This window comes from Miniopterus natalensis, chromosome 2 (assembly GCF_054644295.1).
Source record: "Miniopterus natalensis isolate mMinNat1 chromosome 2, mMinNat1.hap1, whole genome shotgun sequence".
NCBI classification, from domain to species: domain Eukaryota; kingdom Metazoa; phylum Chordata; class Mammalia; order Chiroptera; family Miniopteridae; genus Miniopterus; species Miniopterus natalensis.
The window spans coordinates 105,732,941-105,758,185 of record NC_142082.1 but is presented as its reverse complement, the minus strand read 5'-3'; the positions used below and the strand labels follow the sequence as shown (position 1 = coordinate 105,758,185).

At 37.0% G+C, this 25,245-nt stretch overlaps 1 protein-coding gene across 2 annotated transcripts in view; it reads right to left on the bottom strand.

Annotated features, from left to right (window-relative positions):
• The window catches only part of KDM5A (lysine demethylase 5A), an 82,660-nt gene that overhangs the window by 27,726 nt on the left and 29,689 nt on the right, over positions 1-25,245 (bottom strand). For both annotated transcript variants that reach the window (XM_016224857.2, XM_016224856.2), the window contains 11 exons: positions 21,013-21,194; positions 18,973-19,135; positions 17,786-17,905; positions 15,510-15,704; positions 13,263-13,444; positions 12,580-12,704; positions 11,977-12,127; positions 10,548-10,662; positions 8,306-8,661; positions 3,991-4,129; positions 1,358-1,537 (listed from right to left, as the gene is read on the bottom strand). In XM_016224857.2, the coding sequence (XP_016080343.1) occupies positions 1,358-1,537; positions 3,991-4,129; positions 8,306-8,661; positions 10,548-10,662; positions 11,977-12,127; positions 12,580-12,704; positions 13,263-13,444; positions 15,510-15,704; positions 17,786-17,905; positions 18,973-19,135; positions 21,013-21,194 (1,908 nt within the window). The remainder of the gene's footprint in view (positions 1-1,357; positions 1,538-3,990; positions 4,130-8,305; positions 8,662-10,547; positions 10,663-11,976; positions 12,128-12,579; positions 12,705-13,262; positions 13,445-15,509; positions 15,705-17,785; positions 17,906-18,972; positions 19,136-21,012; positions 21,195-25,245) is intronic.

Genomic DNA, 25,245 nt, shown 5'->3' with positions numbered 1-25,245 from the left:
AAGAATCAACCAATAAATGCATAAACAAGTGGAACAACGAATCAATGTTTCTCTCTCTAAAATCAATCAAGCAATCAATTTATTTTTTAAAAAGAGAAACAGCCCAGCCTGTGTGGCTCAGTGGTTAAGCATCAGCCCAGGAACCAAGAGGTCATGGTTTGATTCCCAGTCAGGTTCAGGGCACATGCCCGGGTTGAGGGCTCAATCCCTAGTAGGGGGCATGCAGGAGGCAGCCAATCGATGTTTCTCTCTATCCCTTTCCCTTCTTCTCTCTCTAAAAATGAATAAAAACATTTTTTAAAAAGGAGAAAGAAATCGCTTGGGTGAGCCCAAAAGTTGGGTGGGCAGGGTCTCAAGGAATCACCAGGGTGGGGCAAACAGTGTGAGCCAGGTTGATGTAGTCTCAGATATGGTACCAACCTAGAGGCTGTGAGGGGAGGGCTTATCAAAGGAACAGTGGCCTCTGCCAGCACTTCAGTCTGAAAGAAAGCTACCCTGCCCCAGCTCTTGCTCTGATGCTGGACAGTTCAGTTCCTCCCCATATGTTTCTGGTACTTTTAAGCAATTGTCCTCAGGCTGAAGGCCAGAGGCAGTGAGTCTGAGTTAGTCCTTACATGGGGCCCTTTAAGAGGAAATGCCTGGGACTCCTGCAGTCTCTATCTCCCTCAGCCTCAATCCCCGCTGGTTTTTATAGCAAAAAGTTATGGGGGTTTCTCTTCCTGGCATTGGAACTTGGGCTGGGGAGCCTAGTGTGTGCTGGGACCTCTTGTCCCTTAGGGGGAACCTCCACAGTCGAGATATCCCTCCTGATTTTTATCTGCCATACATGGGTGTGGGACCAGCCTGTTCCACATCTCCGCCCCACTAACAATCTTGATGTGGCTGCTGCTTTTATTCCCTAATTGTAGGACTTCCATTCAACTGGATTTCACACGGTTCTGAATGATGACTGTTCTGTAGTTTAGCTGTGATTTAATGTGGTTGTAGGAGGAAGCTAGTATCATCTTTAGATGGAACCAAGCTGCCAGCTTTACCAACTACTATGTTTAAATGCTCAAAATGAAAGGGTAATAAGTATTTAAATTTGTGCTTCTGAGAAAGGAGCTCTTTCAGTGAGAGTCCATTAACAACATAGACAAAATCCAAGCTGATTGCTTTTTCTGGACATAGCACAGGATGAAAAAGAAATAAGTTTGCCAGAGACTCTAGATTTCTGGTCAACATTTAATATTACCTAATAGCAATCACTTGTATAATCATGACCAGATAAAGTGAAAAGGACCCTCACCAATAATACTACTACCTACTTCTGATGAGGGTGTTGAAATATGTATTCATAATGTAAACTACTCTTTACCTGTAACAATGTATGGCTAGAATTCTTCTTAAGAAAGGTCCGCCCCGTCCGTTCTCTCCATGCCCGTGCTGCTGCTACCTGTGATTCTACTTGGGGCAATGCATCAAGACGCACAGGGATAGGGCGCCCTTTAGCAGATAAGCTCTCCAGCTGCTCCAAGTAAGCATAGTTGCTGCCACTCTAAAAAACAAAAGTACATCCTTACACAATTTGCATTCACTTTTAGAGTTTGGCAATATATTATCAGAATACCTTACGAAGAGTTTAAAGTGAATTTTTTTACTAAATATTATTCTTTAACCCTAATTATATCTCTTGAATTAATAAGAGTTACTAATGTTCTTTTTAAAAAGTTTGTGCAAATATAAAATACAGATGATATATAGAATTGTACACTTGAAAATGATGTTATTAGCTAGTGTCACCTCAATAAATTTAATTTTAAGTCTGTGTAAATTCATGCTGTCAAAAGATTTTAATTTTATTAGTTAATGAGGGAACCAATAAGATGTAAAAATCAGTTCAAAGGACAATGTAAGAATAGACATATATATGCAATTAGAAATGAGAAAAGGAATTTGCTAATGGATGGAAACAAATGTTAATAGAATACAGGACAATGGAATTACCTTTTCTACAGTGTGGAAATCAACTGTTCCAAATGTGAAGACAAATTTAATTGCTTCTCTATGAACATAATTCATTTCTATCACTATCATTTTTAAATAATTGACAGAGTTGTTAAATAGCTTCATCAAAGAAAATCTAAGGCATATAGTCCTAGAATTAGATAACTGTGGAGGGGGTCCACTAGACAACATCCGGTATTCCACTGAAAGGATATCCAGTAATTTCTTTTGCCTGTTTCAAAGTCTTTCACAATTTTTTGAACAACTACAAAACAATGTTTTCATTCTGATAACCACCTCCATTTTATGTTATACAAACACATATGATGTGTGTTTAGACACGTTTCAACATTTCCATGTAATGAAGTCATTGTTTTTAGAACTTATATACGGTTTTAAATTCACTAAATAATTAAATCATTACAGGTGAGAGAGTTAACAAGTAATTCATTCCAAGGTCTTGGTAAGAACATCTGAAGTGAGCTGGCAGCCTGTAGACATTAATTCAGAGTGTTATCTTAGATTGGATGAATCTAACAGATAAACACATTAGTATTCCTGTAAGAAACTGTACATATCTCCATAACATTGACTGCTATTCAGAGGCTATGAAGGAAAGGCATAGTAATATGTCCTAAATACTAAATTCCATTAAAAGGTTATTTCCCATGTATTAACTGACTCATTTGCCTACAAATTCATTTTGAAAGTTATACTGAAATGTGGAAAAATAAACTCGCAAGAAACTTTTGAAAAGAGTAATAAGGTTCTCATCCTGAGATATTATAATGGTATAATTAAATCACTATGGTGTTAGAATAAGAATTGACAGCTAACTGAAAGAGAAAAGCAAGCCTAGATACAGAAAGGGTCAAGAAATACTGCATTTACTACTAATCCCTCTGTACTCAACTATAGCCATTGGACTACAGAATACCTTCTGGCTAAACCTAGGCAGAGCCTATTTCCAAACTATGTATCCTAAAAAAGAGCATGCATGTGAACAGAAGCTGCCCACTTACTTAAGTATCTACAAGTCAGTCAGCCTGCTGAACTGAAGGGCTTGGTGCAGGAAAAGTTCTTCAAAATTAGAGGGAACACAAGACAACTACCTGTACTTGCTGACTAAGTCCTTCAATCATAAACAGCCAACTAAGGATTATCCGGTACTTGAGGACAACGAATTGCCTGAAATAGGTCAAAGATGAAACAAGGAAGCTGTCCTGATGAAAGAGATAATTTTAAAAACAGCATACAGCATAGAAAGAAAGCCAGCTAAGAAGGTCCCAGAAAAGAGCCTACCGAAAAGTAAGTAAAAAAGTCATTAGAACTTGACACCTAGAATATGTTCTCTCTTAGTGCAGCAGTTCAGTAGAAGACAGTTGGTTTCCTTTTCCTTTGAGTATGCCTCTGTAATAAAGAGGACTTACATACTAAGTACTGTGAATGCTGCTAATGGTTTGTATAATTCAGAAGAAATATGTATTCAAGCATACTTTTATTTCTGGGACTTAATTCATTAGGTAATCTTTTACAGCAGGGAGTCAATAGAAACAAGTAATGTTTAAATAGGTAATATCTATTTTGAATTATAAAATCATATGAAAGAACAAGTGAATTTTAAGTACTGTAATTTTTTTTTTCTAATCCTCACCAGACGATATTTTTCCATTGCTTTTTCAGAGAGAGTGGGGCGGGGGGGGGAGAGGGAGAGAGAGAGAGAAAGAAACATCAATGTGAGAGACACACACCAATTGGTTGCCTCCTGCCCATGCCCTGACCAAGGCTGGGGACTGAGCTTGCAACAGAGGTACATACCCCTGGCTGGAATCAAACCCGGGACCCTTCAGTCCAAGGGCCGATGCTCCAATCACTGAGCCAAACCAGCCAGGGCAGTACTGTAGTTTTTTATTATGCTTATTCTATTCTAAAAAATTAAAGGTTTAAAGGATTCATCTGTGAAACAGCATTATCCAAATGGTGAGAATTCAAAAGGCTCCTTACCTGAATAGCTTCCACTTTAGTTGTCCATTCTCGAGCCTTCTGTATGGCTTCTTTCAGGGACAGTACATTGGGTAGAAAGGCTGGAATGTTCTTAGCTTCATTTACAATGCTTTCTAAACTAGCCACGCTGTGCCGAGGTCTAAGAAAACACAAAAAATACGACATGCATGAGGGAAAATCAAACTACCAACATTTACATAACATTTTAGAATGTGTAGAGAATTTTCATATACATGATTTCATTTAATTCTTACCACAATCCTATAAGGGAGCCAAAACAGCTATTATCTTTTCTTCCATTTTACAAATAACTTTAATTTAAAGATCATTTATTTTCCCTAAAGTCACGTAGTAAATGGTATACCTGAAATATTGTCTCAATTCCATGCTCAATCCCATGCTCTTTTCACTACACTAAATTGCCTCTACTTGAGTTCTCCACAATATCTGAAATTGTCGGAGATGCATATTAGACAGCAACATAGAAAGCAACAGTCTAGAAATCCATTCATATTGACCATGTACATTTAATTCAACTACATTCTTTAACACCTAGTTACACAAAGTCAACTAAATTCATTAGCATCTAGTTATACAAAGATGAATAAAACAGACCTTTATCCTCAACTAATCAGAATACAAAATAAGCATGTACTGGGAATTAAGAATAATTCACGAGGTAGTGATTAGTTCTGCCTAGGGGCGTTGAGAAGGGCTTTGAGCTAGGCCTTAAAGAAGTGTGATTTTTGTCAAGTGAAAGGTTAAAGAAAAAAACAAACAGGAATATAATGAACATAGAGAAACATTTAAAAAATGAGTTGGTAGTCTAGTTTAAGATCAGGGATGGTGTGAAGACTGAGGGAGGGAGTAAGAGCAAGAAGTAGGGGGATTTGGCAGAAAAGAAAGATGTATACAGATTAAGAGATCTTAAAAGCCATGAATTTAACTATGTAAGCAATGGGAAGCTACTGAGGATGGGAAAAGTTTTATCACCATCCATGAATCCTATATGTTAGGCATTGTGCTATGTCCTGGAGATTATTATTATTTTTAAATATATCTCTATTGATTTCAAAGAGGAAGGGAGAGGGGGAGAGAGAGAGAGAGAGAAACATCAATGATGAGAGTCACTGATCAGCTGCCTCCTGCATGCCCCCTACTGGGGACCAAGCCCACAATCAGGCATGTGCCCTGATCAGGAATCGTATCGAGATCTCTTGGATCATAGGTTGATGCTCAACTGCTGAGCCGTGTCGGCCGGGTGGTACTGGAGATTATTAACGCATAAGAGTGACAGTGTCCTTGCCTTATGAAACTTATTAATCTTGTGGAGGAGGGGATTATAAATAAGGAGTTAGATGCTCTATTAAGTGCAATGATAGAGGAAAATAAAGATGCATCAAGATATATACTAGGAGGGCCTAATTGACTTGGTAGGTGAAGGAAGAATTCCTAAGCTTTCTTATCCTTTCTGACTAGGAGTTAGTCAGAGAAGCTGGGGCCAGAGGGAGGGTAGGGGTGGTGGAGGTGTACCACAGGAGATGAGCATAGAGGAAGGCAGTTCCATAGGAGAACAAAAGGTGCAAAGGTCCAGAGATAAGAAAATACAGCAAGTTTGAGAAACTGGGGGGGGGGGGGTGGGGGGGCAGGGGTGATCACTATGTTAGAATGCAAGTGGAAAAATGGCAAGGTATGAGGTGAGATATTAAAGTAAGGGGCTAGATTACATTACAGCTGGCCTTATAAATCAGGTTAAGGAATCTGAACTTCATCCCAAGGGGAATGGGAAACAGTGAAGGGCTTTAAGGAAGGGAGTCAAATAGTCACACCTGTATTTTAGAAAAATACAAGCTGCCGTCTGGAAAATGGATTAGAGAAGGGTGGGCTCATAGACAGGACATGTTGCTATGATCCAGATCAACTATGATAGCAACCCAATGAAAAAGAATGAAAGTGAGAAATTGAGGAAATTGAATCAGCATGACTTGGTAGTTCACTGAGTTTGATAGTAAGAAAACAGAAAGGGGGAATCAAAGTTAATATCCAAAGTGCAGGCTTGTTCAAATGAGTGAAAGATGGTACAATTCAAAGGAAAAAGGAACCAAGGAAGAGATTATGGGAAGGAATTAATGTGTCCAATTTTGGATATGAGAATTTGAGGAACATTCAATGGAATTGTCTAACAGGCAAATGATATCTATTAAAAAAATCTATGTTATAGATGAGAAGAAGAGGTCTAGGCAGGATATCGAGGAAAGTCATTATTTAAGAGGCAGAACCAGAAGCCAAAAGGCAAAGAAGGATATTAAGAAAAATATGGTCAGGCCCTGGCCAGGTAGCTCAGTTGGTCAGAGTGTCGTCCTGATATGCCAAGGTTGTAGTCAAGGCACATACAAGAATCAACCAATGAGTGCATAAATAAGTGGAACAACAAATCGATGTTTCTTTCTCTCTCCTTTCCCTTCTCTCTAAAAATCAATAAACTTTTTTTAAAAATTAAGAAAAAAAAGATCAGTACTTAACCAATACTAAGAAATGAAGAATATTAAGAACGTGTTTCAGAAAAGTAACTTTGACAGTAATTAGAAAAGGGAAGACTCTAGTTCCCACCATTCTCACCAACCCCATCACCCCCTACTTCTTTACCAATTTTATTTTCTTCATGACACTATATATTTGAAATTCATTCACCCCTTCACTACTCAACTGTCTCTCCACACTAGAATGTTGGTTCTGTTTTAAAGCAGGGACCCTGTGTGTCTTTTATTCTACTGTCTCCAAAGCACTTCAAATTAGTGCCTGGAGTGTAGTAGGTACTCTTTAAATACTTATTGAATTGCGAAGATCAAGAGAAAATATAAGAGTACTATAACTAGGTCAATGACAATGGAGTTGAAGAAAAAAGATATGGAAGACATTTTGGAGGCAAAATCACCAAAACTTGGTGACTAAATGCAGAAAAATGGGGGGAAAAGTTTTCAAACATTACTACAAACAAATTTCATTCACTTGACTATGGTCAGTTGCATCAGACGTACCAAATCATAGTTTTGAATTCCAAAGTTAGTTTTTCCCATTTAATATGCTCCCACCTCCTGAAGCGTCATGACTCTAAAGGCACAGGAATATTTTAGACAGGAAAAGCTATAAATAAATATAGTTTGCATTCTCCATAGCACCAGGAGAGCAAAATATCCAATATACATGGAACCTTTTTTGGCTGAGCAGAACTATGTTAATTAAATCATCAAAGAACTTTTCTATCAAATCCATTCAAAATAAGTGGGCTGGCATAGTAGTTAAGCTCATGGAGACTTTGGAGTAAAGTGGAAAAGGCTTTAAATTTGAGCTGTCTTGCCTGGCCAGTGTTGCTCAGTGGTTAAGCATTGACCCATGCACCAAGAGGTCACTGGTTCAATTCTCGGTCAGGGCGCATGCCCAAGTTGCAGGCTCAATCCCCAGTAAGGGCTGTGCAAGAGGCAGCTGCTTGATGTCTTGCTCTCACACTGATGTTTCTCTCTCCCTCCCTCTCCCTTCTTCTCTCTCTAAAATCAATAAAAACATGTATTTTTTTTAATTTGAGCTGTGTTATTTAATAACTGTGATCTCTCTAAGCATCCCCATTTTCTCATCCTCACAACAGGAATTATATAAATATTAATCCTAGCTACTGAAAAAAGACTTTCATAAAGAACATTACAGTCAAATTAGCTGACATACAGTCAAATATGCTTTACTGAGATCTCACAAATCCAATGGAGTGCCGACGCTATTGCATCTGCTTAACATTCTTATGTCTGATTTTTATCTCCCACTGCCTTCCTGCATAAACCCATCACTCCAAAAAAGCCCATTTAACTTTTGTCATATATCTTTAACTTAGCTTATGACATTTCTCTTGCCTCCTCTTCCACTTCAATCCTACTCATTTTTCAAGGCTATACCCAAATTCTTATATTTCTCTCAAGATTTTCTTCTGGCCATACAAGCTAACACTGATCTCTCCTATTTTGAATTCCTTTTCTGTACCCTCAGTTAATAACACACTGCAATGAGCTTTATATTTCTTAGCTCCTAACTATGTCAGTAATGGAAGACTATAAACAAAATACTACTTTGTATCATTTAAAGTACCTAACAAAGTACTCTGCATATAATATGCACACAGTATTTCAAACTGTATATATGTAGACTCATTTGATAACTTAGTGACTGGTCAAGGAAGGCACAAGATGTTTAATGAAATAGACCTCCTCCCACTCTACTATCTGGCTTAGTCATTAAAGAGGCAACAATCACCAATATATTTGTTCACCTTGCCTGTAGGCAGGCCTTAGCCTTTTCTTCCCATCGCTCAGAGACTGTAAGGAGTTCCTGTAGTTCAGCCATTGCTTTCTCCACAGCATGGTGGGGAGCCAACCCCACTCCAGAGTCTATCAATTTCTTCATGACATCCAAAGTGACTTGTTGTGGATCTGATAGAGTCAGTCTTACTTCATCCAACCATCGAGCCTGCTGTAGCTCTTGCTTTAGTCGGGCTAATTCAGGTAGCTCCACATACAGACTACAGCCCATGTCTATCAACATCTGGAGTTTAGAAGAATCTGGGGTTTCATCCATCATGGCCTCTTGAGCACGTTCATGAAACTCTTCCACATCATCCAGCAGATTCTGAAAAGGTAAAAAGAATAAAAATTAAAAATTAATTTAAAAGATAAAAAATGAGTATGTAATATACATATCTAATAGGCAATAGAATAGACACAGTTTTGATAGACAAAATTATCAAATTCTAGACCATCTAGTAATCTCACCACAATAGCACCAAATAGACATGATAGTTAAGGGCACAAATATGCTTCTCTTTAATTACTTACATAGTCCTACTTTCAAAATATGATTAAAACATATTTAATGACTTCTGACCTAAATGCAGGCACTGTTCTAGGCATACAGCATTAACAAAACATATAAAATCCTTGTCTTCCAAGAACATGCATTTCAATATAAGTGGCCAGTCACTGAATACATGAATAAAATGCTAGAATTTTTTAAAGTGCTATGAAAATAAAACAGGGCAACACAGGTGAGCAGCATATTACTTTGCAATGGTCATCTGAAAGACAGATGAACCATAACAAAAACAAGAAGGTAGGTGTGGGAACCTTATGAAGAGCCGGGAAAAGAGCAGTTCAGGCAGGGCAAATAATAATTGCAAAAGCTTTTAAAGAGAAATGAGCTTGGAGTCCTGCTCCAAAATGGATGAAGAATAAACGCAGCTAAATAATAAGCAGAAGTGAGATTACATAGTGCCTTGTAGATTATGAGTTTGGATTTCATTCTAATGGCTTTGGGGAATCATTGGAGGACTTTAATCACAAGGAAGTGATATGATTTGATTTATATTTTACATGATCACTATGGCCACTAAATGAAAAATAAACTGTCAGGGACAAGACTAGAAGGTAAATCAGTTAAGAGGCTGTTGCAGTAATCTAAAGGACAGATTCTAGTGGTTTAGAGAGTAGTTTAAGCAATGGAGTTGATGACAAATGATTTACTTTGGGATACATTTTGGAGATAATAGTAGCACTTATTTAGAGATTGAATGTGGGGTATAAGGGAAATAAAGGAATCAAGAATTTTGATTTATTAAAAAAATTTTAAGATGAATTTTAGTCTTCCAAAAGGAAAGTAGAATATACAACTGGATATTCAAGTCTACAGAAAAGAAGAACAGCAGTTAAGAGTTGAAGATTTGGGACTCAACTGAATATACGTGATATCTAATGTCACTGGACAAATAAGATATCAGGACCAAGAGTAAAAAAGGGCTGAACCCTGGCCAGTGTGGCTCAGTGCTTAGAGCATTAGCCCATGCACCAAAGGGTCTGAGGTTCAATTCCCGGTCAAGGGCATGTACCTGGGTTGCAGGTGGGAGAGCATGCAAGAGGCAACCAATCGATGTGTCTCTCTCACACTGAGGCTTCTCTCTCTCTCTCTCTATCCCCCTCTCTCTCTCTTCCACTCTCTCTAAAAGAACAATGGAAAAAATATCCTCAGGTGAAGATTAACAAAAAATACACACAAAAAACACATCACAAACTACCAAAAGATTACTAACTGTGCAGGTTAATATATTTGATATATACTATTTGATTTTACATATTCATTAAACCAACAGGTCCTAGTAATGTCAGAGCTCTGTATTTTTAAAACCTCATGAACTAATAACTCACTGATACATGCCAATTATTTTAACTAATGTCTTGCAGTTTAGTTACATCTAAGTTAAACAGGGCTTCTGGCCTAAAATTAATACAGAAAAAAAATCTAAACTAGCCTTAATTCCAGAATTGTAAAGTGGGAATTACAGGCTAAAAATGAAACCAAGAGATCCTTACTGCCTACTAAAAAACCTTTAAATAACAGCACTTACATGAGAAAGGAAAGAAACAGAACAAAAAACTAGTTTAGACACACTATTCTGTTTACCCAAAATTGTAGCCCATACTACAAAGGATATTATTACCCAATTAAAGAATGTAATACTCCACCTTTACTTGTCGAGCTTGGCTGATGACACATGGAAGACTAAAAAGTTGTTGGACAAAGGCCTTCAATTCTTCCACTGTCAGTTTGGTCCGAGTCCTCCCACAATCAGGGCTCTGCCTGATGTAAAATAATATTGAGATATAAGAAAAATTAAGTTATTCTGATATCAAAGGGGCTTCTAATCTTTGTAAGTCTCACCCAAGCAATCCCAGAATACTATGTTTGACGGATTCCACCTGCAATGGTGATCACCTCCAAATTAGGTTTTTAGCTCTATGGTTAATGGCTCAAAGATTCAACTCCCCAAGTTGTAACTCCTCCAGTCTTACAAGTATTAAGTATTTTAAACATTCAATAAGTTCCTCACGCTAAAATATTAAGTTCACTGATAAAACAGAATCCTCTATCTCAAAAAGCTTAAGATAAGGAACAAGGGCATTTAACCTGGCTTAGGAGACAATAAACCCTTTGAAACTGATTCAAAATTTTGTGTATGTTTTTCTTTTTTTAAAAAAGGATCCCTAAGCTTTTACCAAATTTTTTATGGGTGTCAGTGACCCAATGACAGGTGAAGATTCACTGATCAATGTCTCTAAGAAATGTTTCTGATAAAATGGTAGATAAAAAATGTACAATAATTTAAAACCCAAAGTAAATTGCTATAGAAAAAGCCATTCAGATACAAGGAATGTGTTGGAATGAATATGAAACACTACAGAAAATGTAACACATACAAATTACATTAAATCAAGGGCAAATTCTTTTGTGCTCCTTAAGAACAGCTTCCCCTGCATCCATCAAGGTTACTCTTTGCTGCCATCTGCCTTCAGCCTATCATATTATATACTTACTTACAAGTATTTATTGCATACCTACTATGGGTTGGGAATTGTTCTAAGCACAAGAAATATAGCAATGAAAAAAATCCCTGGCATTATAGACTAGCATACATTCTAATGGGGTTGGAAAAGGAGATAGACAATAAAGTAAGTAAATTAGAATATCTGGAGGTGACTGGGCTAAGAAAAAAACAAAGGAGAAGCATAAGAAGGTTGCAATTTTATAAAGGACTGTCAGAGAAGGCCTCTACAAGAATATGACACATGAAAAAGACTTGAAAGAAGTGAGGGAACAAGACACCTAGGTATCAGGGAAAGAGAACTAAAAGCAGAGTGAAGAACAGTGTGAAGGCACTAAGCAGAAACATTTCTGGTGTGTATGAACAGTAAAAAGGAAGAGGGTTGCAAAGTGACGCAAACAAGAAAGGAAGTAGTAGGAGATAAGATTAGGGCATTATTGGAAAAGGGAGGGACAGGAACATAAGAGGTCAAAGATGATGAAGGGCCTCAGAGGCAAGTTAAAATTCTGGCTTTTACTGTGCAAAATAAAAAAAAGGAAACCATTAAAGAATTCAGCTCTTCTTAGTTTTACCTGTGTTTCTGCTTTTTGCTCAGAAGCAGTTGAGCCACAGAAGCACAGGTCTCAGCTTCTTTTACAGCATCCCTGAGTTTTCTAAAGAGATCATTCTCTGGGTATTTCCTATCCTCAGCATCTTCCAGCATTACTCGTAATTCAATTAAATCTATAAAAATAAATAAAAAAGCCATATACTATGACCACAGACATAAAAAGTCATTTATAAATCTTCACTAACTTCTTTTAAGGGAATCATCAATCTATTAGCAAAAACATACTGAAGCTGTGAAAAAACCTCACCAATGCAATAAAAGCTTATTCCTAATTCTTATAGACAGTGTCTCTCAGATAAGGCAATTTTTCTTTCTCAATAAGCCTTTAATGTTAGTCCACTGGTAACAATGGCTCCCCAAAACATATATCTACTGCAAGTTAGTTATCTGTCCCATTTTATATCAACTTTTTCACCTAAAGGTCCTCAAACAGAAAAGTAAGACTATAACCAACCAACCCATTAGTCTCAAATCTCGTATGAAGCCTAGGATTTTTGCTTGATGGAGGAAAAACACATCCAAAAAAAAAAGGCCTCTTTGAAAATGACAACAATTTCAGTGTAACCTTTCTTGTGGTTGAAGTTGGCAGATAATGCTTCTGTAACACGACTGACCCAAGTGTCATAGGACTGTGCCCTGACTTTCACACCATATAGCAGAGAAGGGAGGTCCTCTAATGGGTAGCGATATCTAAAAACAAAACAAAAACATGGAAATAAAAACTTCAAAAACCAACTTGAAAGTAAAATAAGTTTTAAGTACAATCACTTTAAGGAAACCACAATGGTACACATAAAGAGAAAATCAAAGAAACCCCCAGATACAGAACATGTGAAATCAACTGATAAAGAAACTAATTTTAGCTGCCAAGTTTAGGAACAAACTTAAAGTACTAGTTCTTAAGCAGGAAGGTAGATAAACAAGAAGTTACCAGTCCAGACACAGGCAAAGGAATTACAAAGAACAACATTAACACGTGGCCTTAAAAGAGGGTAATGGAACCTGGTCAGTGTGGCTCAGTGGTTGAGTGTCAACCCAGGAACCAAGAGATCACGGTTCAATTCCCGGTCAGGGTACATGCCCGGGTTGTGGGCTGGATCCCCAGTAAGGGGCATGCAGGAGGCAGTTGACCAATGACTCTCATCACTGATGTTTCTATCTCCCCCTCCCTCCCTAAAAATCAATAAAAACATTTTCAAAAAACAAAAGAAGAGGGTAGTGGAAGTTTAACAAGAAAGTTATGGATACCTAAGACATTTCTTCTGCATGGGGCAGGAGCACAGATCAGTTGGATGATAGAGACACACAAGCCGCTCAGGATTACAGGAGCATGTGAGAGCAGAGAGAAAACATGTGGTTCTGCATGCTGAACACTGGCGCTCATCATCAGGAACAAGTTCAAACACTTCTTCTTCTGACATTAGGACACCCTGAAATATAATTAACATCATTAGATCAAGTCTTTCCAGTTTTTCAAGCATCAAAGAACTTATTAAATGTTTTAATGTAATTTTTATTTTTATTGAGCTTAGAAAGAGAGAGAGAGGAACATCAATTTGCTGTTCCACTTTATGCATTCATTGGTTGATTCTTGTATGTGCCCTGACTGGGGATCAAACTCACAACCTTGGCATATCAGGACAACACTCTAACCAGCTGAGCCAACTGGCCAGGGCCTAAATATTTTTTTCTATGGGCAAATCTGACTTAAGATATGAACATGGGGGTACAATGGCACTTCATCAATATACTTTTTAAAATAATCATTAGTAATTTTTTTTAAACGGGCAAGGCTTAACCTTGATATCCAAGAATACAGATTTGACTGAAAAAGTATTTTAAAAATGCAAGGAAGTTATTACTACAAAGGTCAAAGCAGTCAGGGAAGTTGTAATTGGAAGGTACTTTTAAGTGGCTGACAAAGTTCTATTCATGACCAGAATTGTGATGACAACAAAATTTACCACATAACAAACTCATAAAGTCATATATTTGTTTTATGTGGTTTTAACTTCGCTTTAAAAGAAGAAAAAAAATTACTGTCCCCAGGGACAATATACCTTTGAAACAGATACATTAGTAATCTATGATCTAAAAATAACAATGATATGTACAAACATATGCAAGGATAAAGAAGTATAAAATTACTTAAACTGCAAATCACAACATAATCTACTTAAGCAAGGTATCAAAAAAAAAGTTAATTGCCCTGGCCGATGTGGCTCAGCTGGTTGGAGTGTGTCATCCCATGCACTGGAGGGTTGTGGGTTCAATTCCTAGTCAGGGCACATACCTGTGTTGCAGTTCAGTCCCCAGTTGGGGCATGTACAGGAGGCAACTGATCACTGAGCAATGTTTCTCTCTCTTCCCCTTCCTCTCTAAAATCAATAAAAAATAAAAATTATAAAAAATAAAATAAAGTTAATCAATATGCCAGTTTAAGAAAATAAGAACATCTGAAGTGACATTTTTCAAAGACTTCCATTTAATATGATCATTTATTCACTGTCAAGCACAATCCAGATAAATATATATACACACACATACACACACACGCACACATGCATTTTTTAATGATAGTACTTTTAAAAATTATTTATTGATTGACTGATTGATTTTAGAGAAAGAGGAAGGGGGGACAGAGAGAGAAATATCAATTTGTTGTTCCATATATTTATGCATTCAATGAAACAAAAAGCTGGTTCTCTGAAAAATTCAATAAAATCATTAAGCCTCTAGACAAGCCAACTAAGGAAAAAAGAAAGAGAACACAAATAACTAAGAACAGAAATGAAAAAGGGGACATCACTATAGATCCCATGGACATTAAAAGGATAATAAAGGAATACTATACCTACGAATTTATAAGTTATATTTCTAGTAACTGACAGTCTGCAATCACCAAAATCGTAACTTTCAGTCAATTACAAAACTCAGAAAGAAAAGAAAGATTTGAATTTTCTTGTTTAAAAAAATACTATATGTAGATTTCTTTTTCTAATGTAGGAGATTTTTAAATTTTTATTTTTAATCCTCACCCAAGGATATGCTTATTGATTTGAGAAGGGTAGGTGGGGGGACACTGATGTGAGAGAGATACATCAACTGGTTGCCTACATACCCACAACCTAGGTATGTGCCCTGACCGGGAATCAATCCTGCAACTTTTTGGTATACAGGACAATGCTCCAACTGACTGAGCCACACCGGCCAGGGCTATGTAGGCGATTTTTTAAAATAAATACACACCTAAGAGATTCTATCTGACAGGATTCCATTTCTTAAAATGTAGAGATGATGACATAAAGATTCTTAAACTTTATCAACTTGAAGAAACCAAAATGGAAAGTATAAAAATATGAAACCTTTTCCAAACTAGTGATTTTTGTGGTCAACTTCCAAAAAGATCAAAGATAAATGAACTTTTTTATAGGTTCAATTTTTTTATATTCCATAAGCAATATGAAATAAAGGAAATGTGTTCAGCAAACTCACCATTTGTACAACTGACTCCCTTAATCGTGTCTCTTCTTCAGTCATCAGAGTCAATTCTTTGCACACCATGGCAGCTAGCCCCACATCTAAGCATTCTGGATCTGCTGCCATTTTGAAAATGAGTTCTTCATGTGAAAAGACACAATGACGCCTTAGCCGTCGGTAATGATTGACACACTGACGTCCAATGGGCAACTGAAAACAAGATTCTCAAATTAAATTACTTGCTTATAGCATATTCCAGAACAGAATCACTATTTGCCCTCCAGATCCTCTCTTTTATTATAAAGAAGACAGAATAACAAACTCCATTTGAACATTTAAATCACAGCCTTCTTCTAAAGAGTATCAAGAGCTTTCACTTACATCATTTCACTTGTTTGAGGTTAAGTAAATCTTAGCATCTTTTTATTTTAATATCTTTATTGATTTCAGAGAGAGGAAGGGAAAGGGAAAGGGGGGGAGAGAGGGAGGGAGAGAAAGAGACAGAGAGAGAGAGAAACATCAATGATGAAACTCGTCATTCATCGGCTGCCTCCTGCACACCCCTGACTGGGGATTAAGCCAACAACCTGGGCATGTGCCCTGACCGGAAATCGAACCTCCATCTCCTGGATCCTAGGTCGATGCTCAACAACTGAGCCATGCCCGCCTGGGCGATCTTAGCATCACTACATACCAGGTAAAAAAACATAGGTCTAGTGAAATTTAAAAAGCTGCCCAAGATGAAATATCAATAACAGTGAGCAAATTAAAGGCAGAAACCATCTCTAACTAATCTCTGAATCACCTCCATTGCCCACCCTACACATAACCAAGAAGCAAATAAATCATAAACACTAAATAAATGTTAGCTGAATTTTTTAAATACAGCTCAAACCAAGGCAAAGTCCTAAATTTGGTCTTGTTCTTGCTGCTTCCTAAGCCTAATAAGAAAGAAGTTTAAAATTACTAAATCAAATAACATTATTCATTCTATCATTTCATTCATTGGCCAAGGAAACAAAAATGGTTAATCATGAATTTTAATAAATTAAGGTACCCACAGAAAACATAAGATCCAATATTACTAACGAATATCCCCCAAAATGTTGAGAGGTGACAGAAAAATAACATCACTAAAAGAAAATTAAAGTCAGAGTGTATTACAAATTTGCAGTCTTTCCCCAACCAACATGACATAATTATAATTGAATTTTTATAATCTACCTCACACAAAAACAAAATAGCAATTACCGGCACTGTCATGTGCACAGTATAGCCCATAGAGATGTCAATATTACAGTTACTCTTTAAAATAAATTTTTTAAAAAGGGACTATAGAAAACATTAAATGTCAGGGAGAATAAAAACACCAAATTGTCCACTAGAAGAAAGTAATAAAGGAATGTTTTAAAATAAAAGCATAGAGCTAGATATTTGAAAATATGGTGAATTAATTTTGAAAAGATCTGGTAATCTTTAAAAAATCCCAAAGTGCTCAGAGAAAGCAAAGACTTAAGGAATCATACTCTCTCATAAAAGATTAAGATTCAGAAAATATAAACTGACAATTTAAAATTCAAACAAAATGGGGGACCAACTGGTGTGGCTCAGTGGTTGAGCATCGACCTAGGATCCAGGAGATTGCAGTTCAATTCCAGGTCAGGGCACTTGCCTGGGTTGTGGGCTCATACAATAGACAGCCCATCAACAATGACTCTCTCATCATTGATGTTTCTATCTCTCTCCTCCCTCTACCTTCCTCTCTCTGAAATCAATAAAGATATATTTAAAAATAATAGTAATAAATAAAATAAAATAATAAAATAAAATAATAAAATAAAATAATAAAATAAAATTCAAACAAAATGGGGGGGGATGAATATGAACTATGAAATCTTCCAAATAAAAACCGTAATGGGCCCGGCCAGTGTGGCTCAGAGGTTGAGCACAGACTTATGACCCAGGAGATCGAGGTTCAATTCCCAGTTGGGGCACATGCCCAGGTTGTGGCCTCGATCCCCAGTGGGGGTGTGCAGGAAGCCAATCAATGACTCTCTCTCATCAACAATGTTTCTCTCTCTTTCTCCCTTCCTCTCTCTGAAATCAAAGACAACAAAAAAAACCCATAATGGGAACCCTAACTGAACTTTCTAAATTACCACAGCCACTCCACTCTCTACTGAAATAGTCATGAACCCTCCCCTCCCCACCTAAAAAACTATGGCAACTAATAAGATGCATTTTCCAGGGATGTTAGTAGACGTACAACAGCTACTTGCTATAGAACAGACCCAGTCAGCAGTACAGAAGTTCACAGCTTCAGCAAAGTTGTAGCCCTGATTAAATCCAGAATGATAGGCACGAGGAAATGTCACAACAAACTCGCCAGCACACTGATTGGTCCTGTACACCTAAATGCAAATTCAAAACAGTGATACAAAACAAAATAAAAACAACAAAAAAGGGAGACAGATTTGATCAGTCAGTTTCAAAAGCATTTTCTAACATCGAAAACAATAAAGCATTAACCTACACACCAGAAAATATCAAGTTTAAGAAGCAGCCAAAATTCCACCTTCTTAAAATAGTCACTGATAACAAGTTATAACTCATGACAAAAATTAGCAGCCAAAAGAAATTCTCAAAGAGAAAATGTTACTCTCACTAAGCTGCTAGGTTCTAATAACTTGATAAAATTTTACAATTAAGAGAATTTAATTTTTTATTCTTGTGTTGTAAACAGAGGTAAAGGATGGAACTTCCTCCTACTGTTGGATAAGTTTTTGGAAAGGGACTAATTGATTAGCTCATATAAATATGGAGATATCCCCAAAATGAGTTTTTCTAAATCTCACTTCATTTTATACTATGCATGTTTTGAAAAGTTCAAGATTCTAGTATAAATTCATTCTATAAAGACAAAGTAACATTCCCACTAATCTAGTCTCATTAAGGTTATGATGAATATTTGACTGTATGTAACAAAATTATCAAATTTATACTTAATCAGGCATTAGTAGCTTAAATTTAATAATTATTTTCAAAACTAAGTTGAAAAGTAGAAAGAGTATTCCTATGTGTTTACTTCATCTCATGTGGAAAACAAAGCTGTGAAACCTTTATATGAAATATGATCTCCAAAATAATAAGCATTAGTTACTAAAACTACCACTTAAAATACTTAAACTTTGGTTAAATAGGGATAACAAAAATTATAAGATTTTTGCTAAAACCAGAACACAATGGTTTACTGAGAACAGAAGGCTATTTTTATAGATAGCTATACATAAAGTATAATTAATACTTTAAAACACCCCTTCCTTATTCGAATAGATGTTCCCTTCAGAATATAAATTCTAACTTGGCTAGAAGATGACATGATCTTTTACTTCCAGTTACAAAACAAGGTATCTGTTGTAATCAAAAGCTAAAATAACTTTAAATTTAAAATATCGAAGGGAGACACAAAAAGACTCACAGGCACACCATGCTCCATTAGCACGTTGGGGTTCATGATGGTGACTAACTGATGTAGAAGATCAGGCTGGGATTCAAATAACTCAGGAGCCAGCTCCCTCATGACCTCCTCCAGTTGTTCTGCAGCATGAGATGGCACACCATACCACGTCTTTGGCTCCCCCCTAGCAAAAGCAGTAACTGTTTAGTCAGGTAGAACATGGTGTCAATGAGGTCAGGGTCTCTGATTCAAATCCGTTAAATTATAATAAACTGTCTTGTTTCATGGCCGCAGACTGAAGCCATGAATCCTGGCAACCATCTCTTAAATCCGTGCTACTGTTTGTTACAGAAACATACACATAACTATTAAAAAAGTGATTCAAAACACATGAACTCTTTAAGGTGCATCAGTAAATAGTATCTTCAAACAGGAAAGAAGCTATATGAAAAGAACACACTGTTCCAAAGGATACTAAATACTTCCTTGATTCACAGGTCCACTGAACATTCTAATTATTCCCACAATGATCAAAGGAAAGGTCAATGCTCTCTAAAATACCTTTAAATAATTTAACTGAGTTCAGTTTTACTATCCAAGGAAATAAAACAAGGCTAGAAATTGTTGAAACCCTGAATAGAGTTCTATCTATAAATCTTAAGGGCCAAAAATTTGGCACTGTTAATGTGCTAAACTTTAGTACACTAGAGTTCATTTACAATACCAAGTTGTACTCTCAGGAAATGGATTTAATTACTCATGCTATTTAAAGAATAGCTAAATTCTTAATCCCAATACAATTCACAGTGCCACAGCTAACAGACCTCACTATGATGATGAAAATGTTCTATATCTGTACAGGCCAATACAGGGGCCCCTATTCACATGTGACTATAAAGCACTAGAAATGTGGTTAGTGCAATTAAGAAAGCAAATTTTTCTTTTACTTAATCTTAACTAATTTAAACAGTCACATGTGGCTAGTGGCTATCACATTACATAGCATAGTGATAGAGAACGAAAACCACTAGTTTTCCACTGCAAGTGTGATCTAAGCAGTAGTTTCAAAATGGACAGGAAAATATCATTTAGTTAATATCATAATACTGGACAAGGAACTTGGTAAGCTGTGGGTGAGATACAAAAAAATTTAACAAAATAATTTAATGAATATACATCTAACAGGCAGTTAGGGAAAATGTTATATAAAAAGGAAAAAAGCACCTGAAAATTTCAAATATGGAAGGTTTAGTCAGACCTTAAGTATATAAACTTCAAACAGCCCTAGCCAGTTTTACTCAGTGGTTAGAGTGTCGGCCCTTGGACTGAAAGGCCCCAGGTACGATTCCAGCCAAGGGCACCTACCTCATTTGCAGGCTCAACCATTGGCCTTGGATAGGGCACGTGCGGGAAGCAACCAATCAATGTCTCTCTCTCTGTCACATCAATGTCGTCGTCCGTCTGTGTCCCCCCCCCCCCCCCCCCCCCCCCGCCGAAAAGTAATGGGAAAATATCCTCAGGTGAGGACCAAAAACAACAACAAAACTTTAAACATCCTCCCTTGCATATCAAAAGATATGCCAAAGTAATTTTCATGTATACCAAATAAGTATCATTTGGTCTAAAACTCTAAAGCTCCTGGGCATGCGCATACTTTAAAAGGGAAGGTGTCTGGCCCTGGCCGGTATGGCTCAGGTGGCTGAGCATCCTCCCATGCACCAACAGGTGGCCTGTTCAATTCTCAGTAAGGGTATATGCCTGGGTTTTGGGCTCTATCCCGTCAGGGTGCGTATGAAAGGCAGCCAAGGGATGTTTCTCTCTCACAAAGATGTTTCTTTCTTTCCCTTTCTCCTTTCCTCTCTAAAATCAATAAAAATATTTTTTTTAAAAGGGAAAGTGTCTGAGATATACCCTTACATCAGTATACTTTTCTCTTTAATATATTATCCTCCTTTTTGACAGAAAATATTTTTAAATTCAGCTCTCCATGACAGTATCACCTAAGGTTATTAAACCTTTAAAAAGGTTTCTGTGTATGCTGTTAACAAAGATTATACATACCAGTGCAAGTAATTGATGGAATAACTCCAGTGATCTTCAATGTGCCAGCAAAAAGAAGAGAAACACATTCCCACATAGAGCCATGGCACTTTCATACCTGAGATGTCTACATTAATATGTGCAAGAACAGACTGCTCTAGAACAGGCATGTTATTCAAGTTCCAACCAGAAAGTGCATATTCCTATAAAGAAAAAAAAATGTAAATGAGAGATCAGAAATGACCGGTGCCCAACAGAAATCTCAAGGGAGTATACAAAAAAAGTATTTTATATTTACAGTAAGCTAGTCCATAGAATCTGTACTCTTTGCTCTCTAATACATATAACTGATATACCAAAATATTTAATCTCCTGTCTAGGTGGTATATAGATTTCCCTTTAATTAGTTCAGATACCTCTGGTTTATTCTGAAGAATATAAAATAGTGTGAGACTCATTTTAATAGGTCCTTATTACAGTTCTACTTTATCCCCAGTTGCATAACTTCCCAAAATGTCTATCACTGTATTTTAAGAATGATGCCAGATACTGAGGACATAAGATACATAATCCTGAATTTGTGGCAATATTGAAGACTGAGGAGATGCAGAAAGTCACCACCACTACCCCCACTACAAACTCATCTGGCAATATTAGATAAATTATAATAATAACAAAGACATTTCATAGATGAACTCGAAAGAAAAGAGAATTCCCAGTTTCCAGAAACAAAGTAAGAAAGCAAAGCCAGAATGAAAAAAGACAGCAGTTGTCTGAGTTTTCTTAGAGGTTTCTAACTGAATATAAGCACTGGACACTGAGTTTCAAACACTCACCCTAAAGCCATATGAGGTAGAGACTTAGAAGTTCGTATGCTTGTGGAGAGCAGTTCTCAAAGCAGAGTCTAGGGAGCCCAAAACTATTTCAGGGGATCCACAGTCAAACTATTTTCATAATAATTCTAAGACGTTATTTGCCTTTTTCACTATCATCCTTGTAGGAATGTAGTGTGAGTTTTCCAGAGGATATGTGATAAGTGACATCGCAACTACTTAATACAGAAACAGATAACAGAATCCGATTGCCTTCCACTGGAAGGTTGATAACTATTGAACCTAGATGCCAGGTACTGAGGGAGGGAGGGAAGTGCATTGTTAAGATGTTTACTTTTATACTTTTGAGACTTTCTATAATACAGGGCTTAAAAATAAAACCCTCGCCCGGCCGGGTGTGGTTCAGTGGTTGAGCATCCATCTAGGATCCTGGAGATTGTGGTTCAATTCCTAGTCAGGGCACATGCCCGGGTTGGGGGCTCGATCCCCAGCCAGGGGCCTGCAGGGGGCAGCCAATCAATGACTTTCATCATTGATGTTTTTGTCTCCCTTCTCTCAAATCAATAAAGATATGTTTAAAAATAAATAAAATAAAACCCTCAATGTAAGAGGTTAAATAGCCAATGACAAAGCTGAAGAGAGAATCTGTAAACCAGACAGATTTGAAGATATCATCCATAATGCAGCAAACAGAAATGAAAACTATAAAAGTGTAATTAAGAGTCACAGAGAAGCCCTGGCCAGTGTGGCTCAGTTGGATGAGCATTGTCCCATGCACCAAAAGGTCACCAGTTTGATTCTCAGTCAGGGTATATGCCCAGGTGGTGGGCTCAAGCCCCATTAAGAGGCATGCAGGAGGCAGCTGGTAAGACATTTCTCTGTCACATCGATGTTTCTCTTTCTCTCTCTCCTTCTCCCTTCTTCCCTCTCTGAAATCAATAAAAACATATTTTTTAAAAAAGAGTCACAGAGGATAAGAAAGCTCAACATAGGTTTAACTAGGAATTCCAATAAAAAATAGATATGCAAAAAGCTTAAAAAATAAGAGGCTTTCAAAGAACACTATTCAATATGTTTTTAGCTGGTTGATTACCTGGTTGGCTGAAAAATAATGAATCTAGTTGAAGAGACAAGGCCTACATAAAAAAGTTCCAAGACAAAGCAATATATATTAAACTCCAAATACAGATAAAAGAGTAAATTCTATAGTTCCTTCAGAGGACAACAAAATACTCATCATCATGGGTTTGGACTGTTAAGAAAAATTCATGGAAAATGAAGAACCTGAGCAGAACTTGAAAAGATAGATAAGATTTGAAGGTAGACAGAGAGACAATATACTGGTCAGGTTGATAAAGGGGCAGAGTAGAATAGTCATACTCAGTAATACAGGAAATAAGACTAGAAAAAAGATTGGGCCTTTAGTCTTAAATTTCAAATTAAGAAGCTTGAATTTAATCTTAAATTCAAAAGGGGAAAAATGCATCTTAAATATTTTTAAACTTTTGATTATAGAAAACTTCAATATAAGTAAAAGCAGACAAATTTAGATAATGAACTCCCAAAGACCTATCAATCTTAAAATTTTAAGTGAAATAAAACCATGAGAAAGATTGTAGACAGAAGCAGTAAGCAAAAAATCATTACCATAGCAGGCCTTAGACTGCTATGTTTCAAAAGACTTGCTTAAGGTTTGGTCCTTGGTTTGCATCTGGAAACTTGCATGGTATTAAATAATTCCCTAGACTGATCAAGTGACTCACAGGCCCTAAGACTGTACAATGTGATTTATGCACACTTGCTTTCCTTCCAGTAGGCTGGAATTTTGGTGTTAGGCAGAGGGTGCCTATGTTGCCAGCCCCTAATAAAAACCTTGAACACAGACTCTCTAATGAGCTTCCTGGTAGGCAACACTTCACTCTTTGTCAATCTGATAATGAAGTAACTAAGTGCATCCTGTGTGACTCCACTGGGCAAGGACTCTTGAAAGCTTATACCTGGTTTTCTCTGGACTTTGACCAGGCATCTTTTCCCTTTGCTGATTTTGCTTTGTACCCTTTCACTGTAATAAATCATAGCCATGAGTCCACCTAGAAAAATCACTGAACCTGGAGATGGTCTTGGGAACCCCCAACACGAGTGGTCATTATGTAAGACCATGGCAATCATCCCAACACGATGTGATAGGACCAAGACAAGGATGGTAGTAGTGGGAATGAAAAGAGGCCAATCCTATAAAAAAATAATGAAAAATGAATTAACAGGGTTCAATGATTTAATATGGAATGAGGATAAGAAGAAAACAGTGTTCCCAAAGTTTCAAGTTCTATGCTATCTTTATTCCTCAAAAGCCGTTTGTAGAACACATGTATTCCTAAGACAAATGTGTTAACTTCAAATGTAGTTTTCCACTAAGCTATGATACCAAAGCAGCACGCAATCAGGTATCAAAAGGCTAACCCATACAGAAGTTCAACACAAATGTACAATTCCTGGTGAAAAATTTGTAGTTATCGATTATTCTAAGAGTCACTTTCAGAGGTAACAAAGTGACATAAAATATAAGTATAAAAAGTCTAAAGATTTTATACACATTTTCTAATTAGTCCTTATAATCCTTTTGTGATAAATGGGTTCTCTCATTCCAACCTTCAACACGAAAACAGAATTCTGTCCTAGCCAGTTTTTCTCAGTAGTTAGAGCGTCAACCTATAGACTGAAGGGTTCCAGGTTCGATTCCAGCCAAGAGAACGTACCTCGGCTGCAGACTCAATCCCCAGCCCCGACCCTGGGGTGCATGTGGGAGGCATCCAATTGATGTGTCTCTCTCACATCGATGTCTCTCTCTCTCTCTCTTCCACTCTGAAAAGCAATGGGAAAAATATCCCCAGGTGAGGATTAAAAAAAAAAGAAAACAAATTCTGAGTTAAACATTACTGCTTAGAAAATAAATAGCAAATCCATGATCAAGTATGGAGGGAAGGAAAAAAAAGGCTGTACCACCTATCTAGTCATACTATGAGTGGTGTCTTTATTTTATTTTATTATTTTTAAATATCTTTATTGATTTCAGAGAGGAAGGGAGAGACAGATGGAAACATCAATGATGAGAGAGTCATTGATCGGTTGCCTCCTGCACGCCCCCTACTGGGGATCGAGCCAGAAATCAGGGTATGTGCCCTGACTAGGGATCTAATCGTGATCTCCTAGATCATTGGTCAATTCTCAACCGCTGAGCTACACCGGCCGGGCTATGGGTGGTGTCTTTAAAGGCCAGCATTCCTCCACATTCTTACATGAAGGTGAATGGTACAAAAGTAGAAATAGATACATGGATAATCATACAAAATTCAAACATGAAAAAGCTAATATTTACATTATTAATATTAGTTACTTGGGGTTGACGCTTAAAATAATCTTT